This window comes from Pinus tabuliformis, chromosome X, assembly GCF_031772625.1.
Source record: "Pinus tabuliformis cultivar Carrire ecotype Pingquan chromosome X, CPIR1, whole genome shotgun sequence".
NCBI classification, from domain to species: domain Eukaryota; kingdom Viridiplantae; phylum Streptophyta; class Pinopsida; order Pinales; family Pinaceae; genus Pinus; species Pinus tabuliformis.
This window is the reverse complement of record NC_142308.1, coordinates 491,445,033-491,456,856: the sequence shown is the minus strand read 5'-3', so window position 1 is coordinate 491,456,856 and position 11,824 is coordinate 491,445,033. Positions and strand designations below refer to the sequence as shown.

The 11,824-nt window shown below is 37.5% G+C and overlaps 1 protein-coding gene across 1 annotated transcript; it reads right to left on the bottom strand.

The window, feature by feature from the left end:
• Positions 1 to 2,641: 2,641 nt before the first annotated feature.
• Positions 2,642 to 5,424, bottom strand: LOC149140813 (uncharacterized). Its single transcript, XM_089451072.1, has 3 exons — positions 4,173 to 5,424; positions 3,302 to 3,543; positions 2,642 to 3,028 (listed from the first exon to the last, which is right to left on the bottom strand). Exons 1-3 carry the CDS (start codon positions 5,422 to 5,424, stop codon positions 2,642 to 2,644), a joined length of 1,881 nt encoding a protein of 626 aa, XP_089307198.1.
• Positions 5,425 to 11,824: the final 6,400 nt, after the last annotated feature.

The window sequence follows — 11,824 nt, the reverse complement described above, 5'->3', positions numbered from 1 at the left end:
CATATAGATCTCCCACTAATCTAATGCATGACTAATTATTTTCATCCTATAAAAGTATGCTTTTTTCCTTGACTTTTGGTCCCTGGACACTGAAATATATCTCCACTTGCCTGAACTAATCATTGAGATTTTCACCATCAACATTTCCATCATAGTTTGGTATATTGATCTTTCTTTAAATGGTGCAATAGAAGATAAAGAAGAATCCACATTATTAATGGAGATTTTAGGTTTCTTACCTTTGGTGTGCTCGTGGTTAGGATTCTCCTCTTTAACTCAGAGGATGTTGAGTGTTCCTTTCTCTTGGCCATTGTCTTCATCAGATCAGTCATTGTCTCTCTTAGCTAAATATTTTTTCACTCCAAATGGAAAACCTAACCTTTGGGTCCTCTTGGCATTGCTTTTCATGGGGAAACCCTTTCATATTTTTCTATTTGTACCTTTCCAACTTTGGCTGAAGTGGTTCTATTCTCTTTTCATACCTACTCCTGTATTTTACCATACATGCATTACTCCCAAGTAATTTTGAACTTGGCTTTAATGTTGACTTAATATGAAATCACAAAACTAAAATTAGAGAAACTGAATTTGAGTGATGGAACACTTCGTATTGGCTACAATTTTTTTAATGTTGCATTGTTGTACCGATTTATTCGCTACAATATTTCATGGTTTTAGTGGATTCCATCAATTTATTTAGCAGAGACTAAATTTTAGTGATGGAACATTGCATATTGGCTAAAAGTCTTTTTAATGTTGCATTGCACTACCAACTTAATCTCTGTAATATTTCATGCTTGCAATGTCTACCATCAATACATACAACAGGTCTAAAAGGTAAATAGAAACACACAATTGAGGGAGGACATAACAAAGCGTCTAACAACCACATGACACTAAATTGTGGAATTACAATAACATAAGTAACAATGCTTTCTTTCAAGATTCTGATGAATGCCAATGAAGTAATAATGAACTTGGGAAATAGAGCATGCACACAATAGCACATGAATTTACATGAACAAAACACTATTGGAGTATAAAATATCCACCAGTAAACCAATACTATTCTTAATTAAGTATATTATTGATTAGAGAGTTTTCTTTTGGCTACTGTGACTATGCAAAGATGATCTTGAGTCTCTTGCAACATTTTGGTTGTGAATTCCTTTGTTTTCCCTTTCTTATCGGGTGAGGAAGGGTGTTTTTTATTTTCACCTTACGCCAGGAAAGTTGTGGGTCAATTTACCCAACTGTTGGTCAGGTAGCTATGTCAAACATGTCTTGTTAGTCAAAAACAAGGTAGCTATGCCACTGTATACACTTTAGATCCTATAGTTTAGGCCTAGAATAAGGAAAACTGATACAATCACAAGAGTCTATATAGCCAATTTTTCAGGAGTGATTCTCGTCTATTTGTACAGCTAGTGGCAGAGACAAATCAGGAACTTGAAATACGGAGAACCAACTTGGAGATAATTGGTCCCAATTGTCAACACTCCCCCTCAAGTTGGTAAGTAGATGTCACTCATGCCAAGTTTGTTGAGACAACCATTAAATGCTTGGTTTGACACTGCTTTGGTCAGCACATCAGCAAGCTTGTCTTGAGATCGAACATGAGGAACTTCAATCAACTTTGCTTCTAGTTTCTCCTTGATAAAATGCCTATCAACCTCAACATGCTTAGTTCGATCATGTTGAACTGGATTATGAGCAATATCACATGCTTCCTTGTTATCACAATATAACTTCATAGGACCGACTTGCTTCATATGTAAATCCTGCGATAGATTTCTGATCTACAACAATTCACATATTGCCTTAGCCATTCCTCTGTATTCAACCTCAGCACTGGATCTAGCAACTACCTCTTGTTTTTTACTTCACCAAGTAACTAGATTTCCTCGTACAAAAGTGAAGTAGCCTGATGTAGAACATCTATCCTCAATTGACCCAGCCCAATCAGCATCTGTATAACCTTTAACATCGAAGCTATCACCTTTTGTCAATAAAATTCCCTTTCCTGGAGATGACTTCAAATAGCGTAAGATCCGACTGACAGCATTCATATATTCTTCATTTGGGGAGTGCATGAATTGACTGATGACACTTAGTGCATAGGCTAAATCCGGCTGAGTATGTGCAAGATACATTAATCTTCCAACCAATCTCTGATAACGCTCCTTGTTAGCAGGAACTTGGTTTGGGTGCACACCTAGCTTCAGATTTTCTTCCATAGGGGTACTAGCTGGACTACATCCTGTCATGCGCGTTTCCTTCAATAGGTCTAAGACATATTTCCATTGTGACAGAAAATACCTTTCTTTGATCTTGACACTTCAATTCCAAGGAAATACTTTAATTTCCTAGGATCCTTCATTTCAAACTCACGGGCAAGCTGCTCTTGCAGTGCTTTCCTTTCTTCAGGATCATCTCCAATTACTATCATATCATCAACGTACACAATGAGGGTTGTGATTCGTTCTCAATTATGTTTCAAGAAGAGAGTGTGATCTGAGTTACTTTTCTTGTAACCAATAGACCTCATAAAGCTATTGAACCTTCCAAACCACGCTCTAGGAGACTGCTTCAAGCCATATAAATATTTTTTCAATCTACAGACCTGTTTATTGCCTTTAGTCTACAGCTTACAGCCAGGGGGCAACTCCATATATACTTCTTCTTGGAGATCTCCATGCAGAAATGCATTCTTTACATCGAATTGATGTAAAGGCCAGTCAAAATTCACCACAAGAGATAGTAAAACACAGACTGTATTAATTTTGGCCACTGGTGCGAATGTCTCCATATCATCAATTCCATATGTTTGAGTATATCCCTTGGCGACAAGTCTTGATTTGAATCGTTCTATGGTTCCATCAGCTTTGTATTTAATGGATAATACCCACCTACATCCAACAGGTATCTTCCCTTCAGGCAAGTCAACAACTTCCCACGTTGAATTCTTTTGAAGATACTTCATTTCTTCATTCATCGCCTCCCTCCATCTAGGATCTTTCAAAGCATCCTGCACACTGTTAGGAATAGATACAACAGATAATTGATTCACAAATGCCCTACTCTCATTTGACAGTCTATGGTAGGATACATAATTGCTTATGGGATACTTAGATTTGGAGTTGATAACAGGTTCATGGTTAGCTTTGGGTTTCCCTCTTGTGACTTGACCTGGTAACTTTTTTAATTGAGGTTCAAATTCAGAGTTTACCTAAGACTCAGGCATGGAATCGGTTGGAGAAGACAATTGGTTTCGTGGTACATCGTGAGAGGAGGAAGATACAGTTGGCACTTCCACTTCCATTTCATCCAGAACCTCATTCTCCATAACTTGCTGCCCATCTGGACAATCACCTCTATGAGTTACAACGTCACCATCACTTGTTTCCAAATGGTCACATTTACCCCTAGTGTCCAAATTATCTCCACATATAAGATCAAGGTCCAAAGAACGATGCAAAGTCTCCATTTCATCTCTATTCTTCCCCTGAGGTGGAGACGCAGAGGCAGAATAATACATATCATCTTCATGAAAGACCACATAACGAGTAACATAAATTTCATGAGAAGGGGGGTGATAACATCGATAACCTTTTTGATGCAAGGCATAGCCAACAAAGACGCAGCGAAGGGCACGGTGTTCCAGCTTATTTCTCAAGGGTTTGTGAAGGTGCACAAAGGCTACACATCCAAAAACTTTAGGGGATAGATTCGGTATGGTAGGGGCACTCAAAGTATTATGGAGAACATCAAAGGGGGTCTAAAAATGTAGTGAACTAGAGGGTACATGGTTAATGAGATAAGTTGCGGCCGTAATGGCTTCTCCCCAATAACTAACAGGCATATGAGCCCCAAACAAGGAAGCACGAACAACTTCAAGAAGGTGATGATTTTCCCATTCTGCTATCCCATTTTGTTGAGGGGAGTAAGGGTAAGTCATTTGATGAACAATGCCATGTAAATTTAGGTATTGTTTCAAGTCTTGATTAACAAACTCTCCACCATTATTAGTACGAAGAACTTGATATTTGATTTATATTGGGTGGCTATTATTTTGTGAAATTGTTGAAACAAGGAACTAACTTCATTCTTTGATTTCATTAAAATAACCCAAGTCATGCGAGTATGATCATCAATAAAAGAAACAAACCAACGTGCTCCACTCAAAGAAGAAGTTTTTGCAGGTCCCCAAACATCAAAGTGAATAACCATAAAAGGTGCAGAACTTTTATGCATACTAATGGGAAATGGTACACGGTGACTTTTAGCTAGTTCACAAATGTCACACTTAAAATCCGAAACATTTAATTGAGAAAAGAGCTTTGGAAACAACTTCTGTAAATATCCAAAAGATACATGGCCAAAATGCCTGTGCCATAACCAGACTTCTAAATGCTGATGTGTGTCAGACTTATTAGCTGAGAAAACTTGAGCCAACTGATTGGAGCTTGCCGGCAGTAGATCAAGATAGTAGAGCTTTCCTCTCCTAGTACCATAACCAATTGTCTTTCGAGTCCGAATGTCCTTAAAAACACAAAGGTTAGGCCAAAATATCACAATACAGTTCAAAGTGAGGGTTATTTGAGCAACAGACAATAAGTTATGATTAAGAGAAGGAACAACTAGAATAGACTCCAAATTCAAATTTTGGGTAAGAGAAACTGAAACTTCTCCAACCACGGGAGAGGGAGTACCATTGGCTATGGACACTATATGGTGGTCTGAGGATTTCATGGACTGAATATGTTTACTGTCAAAGGTCATGTGATCTGTGGCACCTGAATCAATTATCCATTCACTATGACTAACAGGGACAGAGGTATGAAGAGACTTACCAACATTCCCAGAAGTAGCAATGAAAGAAGAGGCTTCCTCAGTAGTACTGGTGTTGGTGGAGGGCTCAGCCACAACAACAGAAGCATGATGATTTGACTTTGAATTTCGCTTGTGAGGTTCCTTGGCAGGATCCCACCATTCTGGATATCCAATTAATTCATAGCAACGTGACTTTGTATGCCCAATTTCTCCACAGTGAGTACATACACGTTCTGATTTTGCAGCTCCTATTTCATAGCTATGATTTTGTGATCCAGATGACCGATTTTGGTCAGTTGTGTGATTTGGCGGACCAGAAGTGCGATCTGTTTTTTGTGATTGGTAAGGCTTGCCTCGACGAGCCACCATAGCAGCAGATTCAGAGTGTTCAGGTTCACCTTGAAGTGCAGCTCGGCGAACGACATCACGGCGAAAATATGCATAAGTTGCTTCAAGATCGAGTGCAGGATCCTTTCTAAGAATCTCACCTCGAATTTTTTCAAAGTCTGCATCTAGTCCATTCAAGAAGATATGCACTCGTAGTCTCTCAACTGATTTTTTATAGGCGACAACATCTTCAGGATCCTTCATGACAATCCTATCACGATGATCTAGTTCTTGGAAGATTTCTACTAGATCACCATAATAGGTGGAAAGAGAATGACCAACCTATTTGGTGGAGAATGCCCGTTGATTCAGTGCAAAGAGTTGCGATTCATCTGATCCATCATAGAAAGCTTTAGCAAGAGCAGTCCAGATTTCATGTGCAGTAGACAGTCTAAGATAGCGCTTCATAATCTCTGGTGACATAGAAGTCAGCAACCATCCTTTGACCTTTTGATTTTCAGCATACCACTTTGCATAGGCAGCATCAGTAACCTGCGGAATAGGTGTTTTACCCGTGAGGTATTCAAGCTTCTCACGCCCTGCGATCTGCATTTCCATGATTTGGGACCAGACATCATAATTAACTTCGGTAAGGATGATATTGGTGGTGAAACTGGGGTTTTCTGATTGAACATGAATGACTGGTACAAAAGATGATTCGGGTTGATCCTTAGTCATGATGCGAGGGGTATATGAGAATTCAGGCACAGAGGTGAAGAACTCTGCTCTGATACCAAGTCAAAAACAAGGAAGTTTTTATGAAAGGCTTCAATTATTTTTTACTGATACTTGTTCAGCATAAATAGCCATTGTATACACTTCAGATCCTATAGTTTAGGCCTAGAATAAGGAAAACTGATACAATCACAGGAGTCTGTACAACCAATTTTTCAGGAGTGATTCTCGTCTATCTGTACAGCCAGTGGCAGAGACAATTCAGGAATCAGCCAGTGGCAGAGACAAATCAGGAACTTGAATTTCGGAGAACCAACTTGGAGATAATTGCTCCCAATTGTCAACATTGTTGATTGGACTTATGTTGCCTCTGCATTTGGAGTTGGCCAAGTTGACGGTTGGCTTAGTTTTTGCTAGATTAGTGACATATCATTTGTAGTTTGAGATTCCTGAGGCAACTTTAGCAAGATCATTAAGTTATTTCTTGTCCATCACCATTCCTCCTTCCCCAAGTTTTTAAAATCAAAGTTGTCTTTAAGGGATTATTGCTAATTTTCTCCAATTAATTTTCTATTGTGTGCATTTTTCAATTGGAGAGAAAATAAATCTCATAATTATTTCTACACATGTGCCAATTGAGTATGGGGTCAAAATTTAATACTTGGTTGGTAACACATTCCTATCTAGCACTTCTTGAATTTGGGTACATATGTTGTGGATATAGGTGGGCTACCATTACATCTCAATTGAAGGACAAAACAAGCGAAATGCAGAAGAAGGTGAAAATAGCAATTCCTACTTGAATGCAGTTTTAGAGATAAATTTTATTTAGGCTAGTCATTATTGTTCTTCCTATTGACAACTACTGAAACTTCTATGGACTATGTTATAGATGGAACACATACTTGAGTACAAGGCTAATTACTATCATTTGCATCTTTTTTATTTTTTATTTTTTCTTGTTTGCTCAGCCTCTTCACATTGACCTTGCAATTTAAGATAAATTAGATAATCTCTGGTAATATGAAGTGTATATTGCTCGTAAATTGATCATCCTCCCTCATTGTCGAACCCTTTTCAGTGAATGCTATGAAAAATCTCCATGAAAACATGCATTTTTGACTATCAATATTTGGAAAGACCTAGTAGAAAGCATAAAATAACACACATTTGTGCTGGAAGCCATGGTTTCACAAAACATAATTCATTCATAGGAAATAAACAAAATGAAAATTAATAGAGTAGTTGTTGTCACAATTCAATCAGGTCCTATGAAGTTGGGCCTTTGATGTATGGATATCTTCCCTCAGAAACCATCCCATTCATTTGAATCTTCTTTTGAGATCCATAATTACAAAAAAAAACAACCTATACATCATAATATTAATGCTCTTTTCATCACCCAAGAAAGACATTAACAATTTTCCATTGAGAACAACTATATTAGGTATGTAAAATGAAGAAGAAGCACAATTATAATAAATAAGATCTCTTTATCACTCACACAAAACACACCAACACCATAAAGTGAGCCTCACGCCTCTGAAGCCCAAAAGAGACACTTTCACTTTCAGAAGGTTGTAGACCTGAAATATTTTTAAACCTTTTCAAGCCTTCAATTCTAGACTCGTAACATTAGATGAGATACCAATTTCAACATTGAAGAAGAAATTTCAAGCCATATAATTAGATATTCACACTTAAAGACAAAGGGAAAGCAGAGAGCCTATTGTACATCTCATCTAATTTTTGTACAATTTCTTCAGACTCTCATATAGTTGAAATTGGTAGCAACCTCATGTGAGACCTAATTTTTCAATGGTGGGTAAATATGCTATTGACCCTAACAGGGATATTGGGCATCATAAGAAACCTTGTGGGTAATAATGGATCTCTGTGAGGAACTTATGACACAATAAATTCATTGCACCCAAAATTAGAGAGTCCTCATATGGAGTGAACTAATGATTGGGTATTATACCTGTAACTTTAAGGAAATGTGTGAAGTTACCACAACTAGACTTATCATATAACAGGCTCACATGGCACATGTCTCATGTTAGACACTAATGCTTCAAGTTACCACAAATGACATCCCCTGTGAAATATTTCTTGTGTTTTTTGGTAACAGACTGATGTCAAATGGTGACCAATTGGCAGATTTGTCACATCATATTGTTTGTAGGGTTAGATTTTATTTCTTGTACAAGATGGTGATTAGTCAAATGCCTTCCAATTTTCTTTTCCTAGCAGATGGAGATTACTTAATTGTTTTGGAGTTGAACATGAAATGTTGCTCCAACCATGGGCCATCTAAGCTTGTCTTTTACCAGCACAGAACATCTTGTACCATGTCCTTTTCTTGAGAAGAGTAGAAATTTCTCCAATTAAATCAAACTTCTTGTAAAATTAAATTAATTTATTAGCTATTGTTAGAAGTAGTAAATTATGAAGCAAAAGAAATACTTCCAAATTAGACAATATTTAGATCACACTATACAACATTTAGATCACATAACATATCACATCTCCCTTCATCTATGCTCTTCTTCCATATGCTATTGCCTTACAAAATTTCTTTTGCAACATAAAATACAATTGCAAATTTAAAATTTATCAACCAAATCTTCCTATATTGAATGATATCTCCCTCTGTTGAATTATAAGGGACTCTTGGTAACATATTTTGTATGTTGCATATACCACTTCCCTAACAAATTTGGTACGTTGCATATACCACTTCTTACATGCATATTATGGCTTAACGTTTGATGGAGCGTTTTTATCTTTAAAGAAATGTTTGTTAGTTTTAGATTTCTATAACTAGTATTTCCTTGTATTTCATGGTCGAACATCCTAAGCAAAAGATTTTGCGACCAGGAATCTAGAAAGTCAAAATATAATAAATACATAAAGAAGTTAATAAGAATAAATAAAGTGAAAAGCTTATTTATATCCGAAGCTCTGTATATGAGCTTCGGAGTAAATCTGAGTCTTAGATCATATTTCCTTGCATTGTCGAATACCGCTCATTCATTTCAAAATTGGCACTCAAAGCGTGATTACAACGTAGATTTTGATTGCAGGACACCTATCGTCCGTGATTGCAGGACGAATATGGTCCGGATTAACAATTGCCAGGAGGTTCACGGAGTAAATCTGAACCCTCGATTATAATATGCAATTGTTGGATCTTCTTCATTAATTTCGATGTTAATACAATTATTTATGTTTGATACTGGATGCCGTGGTGGGACTTTAAAACCATTTTTCGAGTTTGCACTTCTGCAAGATGTTTTAGGTTACACTGTGGCATTTGAATAAGCACAAAATCCCAAATAATATTTAGCCTTCACCTTTTAAGTGTATGAAGCCCGTAACAAACAAGCCCGTGCAATAAGAGGCCTAACTAAACTGTTCTCATTGAGAGGTGAGTATATAGTAGGAACAGTGGGGTATACTCAACAAATATTTTTAGAACACTGCGTAGACAGACACTTAAATATGCATTTCTAAATAAATTCAAGAGATAGATACAGTTAAAGGTGTGTATCTATGGAAATCCTCTCCGCTTTGATGGGATTAACATTAGTGTTTAAGTGCCCTGAGATTATGTGGATGGATTAATATGCCATTTATTTCCAACCTCAAGCAACACCTCCTGACGGTCCTTTTCTGCTCATGACTACCACCATCAAAATCGTGTTTCTTGGTGTGGCACCCTAGCTGCTTTTGGCGAGGAGGCATGTGATTGAATGTGCCTTCATTTCATCTGTTACCTTTATTCCTTGTAACACCAACTGCTCTTCCTTTTGCTTTACCAGCTTGAATGCTCCAGCTCTTCTTACCCGAGCTGTGACGACCTCAGTTCTTGCGGACGAGGGACTGCAATTACGCTCATCTGGGCTCCTGCTGTTTGTTGGCCTTAATGGCTCCGGCGAACTTAGCGTGCAGACGACGTCATTAATGTTCGAGCGTCTGTATGATGTTCCCTTTAATTTTTCTGCTTCTTGCACAGCCTTTACGAGTTTATGATAATCGGTGAGGCTAACAGGAGGAGGAATAGCCTCCAAAATCTGTTGGGGTTTCAAGAGCAACGAAGTGGACGCCATGAGGAATTGGCGACGATACATCAATGCTTGCTGCATCCGTTTTTCATTAACTGTGTAATGACAACGGATACAGCTATTACTCTTCTTTTTCTTCTTATTGCTGCCTCTGAAACTGTGATGGGTAGGGACCGGTAAGACTGGAATCTCATTTGCACTTTCCTTTGTGACTGAAGGCCAAGAAATGAGGTCTGCCGATATTGTAAAGGTCTTTAAAGAAGTAATCATGGTAGCGATTGAGTAATCAGTTGGGCGAAGGCCTTGCAATTATAAGAAAGGGGAAAGGGGCGAGGGAAAGAGGAAATGAGTAAGAGCTGGTACTGAGGGATGGACAAAGGCTTGTTATAAGGAAAGGAAGAAAGCTGTAATTTTCAGGGACGCGGGACACAAAATGCCACATCGATGTTTCTTCGCGATGTATTTGACCATGTTTACCATTGTGTTCCTAACTTCCTCCCACCAAGTAAACGTGCGTTTGAAAGTACCTTCCCCGAAATCTACGTTTCCCATGTTGGCATTGAAGCTAGTCAATTCCAAATTTGATTATTTTCTTGCCGTAAACGTAGGTTCAGGCGTTTGTTTGGATCGCACTTGGACAGATAAAGAGATGTTCCCTCGGCATTCTGATGCTGTGTTGAATTTCAAAAATGACACTAGTGGTTCTCATTCGCTCTGTCTTCATTGTATACAAAGTTGGCAAATCAAATTTGGGGCTCCTATGAAGCTAAACCGTTCATCGCTGAATCAAGTTTGGATATTCTCAATACTTCTATACCTTTATGAAGCTAAACCGTTCATTGCAGAATTCAGTTTGGATATTCTCAACACTTCTATACCGTTGGTGCTTTGTTAAAATTCACAGGCAACTTACCCTTCGTTCACATTTCCAAGCTTATCTTTTGGATGTGTAGCGACTAACAAAGGCCACCTGCACCTCAGTCTAGATGTCCCTCGATTGAGACTGGAGAGATCGATCCTTGAACGCACATTATTGACTCAATTAGTCAAAGATTGAGACGCTTTTATATTCGATTCAAGTCCAAGTTAATTTAGATTCAAACCCTAAAGAGTATTATAAATTTTTTAATTCGTAACCCTAATCCTGTTGACCCAGCAACGCTCTCCGCGCGAATACACTGGTGTGTTGTAATTCATAGAGCCTTCGTTAATGTAAAATTTCATGAAGATTAGGATCGCGCTACACGACTCCACCGTAAAAGTAACAAAAGCTTTGACTGACTCTGAAAGTTCAACTCAATCATACGTATTGGATGTGCTATGAGATACACATTCATTATTGTATTTAAAAGGAGTTGTATAATTATGCTAATAGTATTTTGTAGCGAGTTTTCACATTAAATAAATAAATGTGTTTAATAGTCATCTTTTCCTTTTAATTTTCACGTTCCAATGTTGAACTTTTTCCAAAAATAACAATATGTACGCATCCATTTTGGCAAAAGCATAGATTTCATGTGGATGTCTTCTCTAGAGGGATTGTTCTATTCTCAAGCCTGTACACCAATGACCCAAGAGGTTTCAAATTTGATTTTACATCCATATTGGCAAAAGCATAGATTTCATGTGGATGTCTTCTGCAAAGGGATTGTTTTGTTCTTAACCCGGTACACCATTGGCCCAAGAGCTTTCAAATTTGATTTTCCATCAACTTGCTTAGTATTTGGTTTATTTTTTTTGAGTTTTGTATTAATTTGTTGATGTTATTATTATTAAAAATATTTTAAAATATTATAAGAAGGTGGTATTATTAAATTAAAATTATTAACCAATTAAATTAAAATTATGAAAATTTTAATATT

Coding starts and splice junctions, on each gene's coding strand:
- LOC149140813 (XM_089451072.1), bottom strand. CDS start 5,424: ATGAAGGATCCTGAAGATGTTGTCGCCTATAAAAAATCAGTTGAGAGA. Junction 3,544..4,172: donor TTCTTCTTTGAGTGGAGCAC/GTTGGTTTGTTT, acceptor TCTTTCATGAAG/ATGATATGTATTATTCTGCC. Junction 3,029..3,301: donor TGGAAGTGGAAGTGCCAACT/GTATCTTCCTCC, acceptor AACAGTGTGCAG/GATGCTTTGAAAGATCCTAG.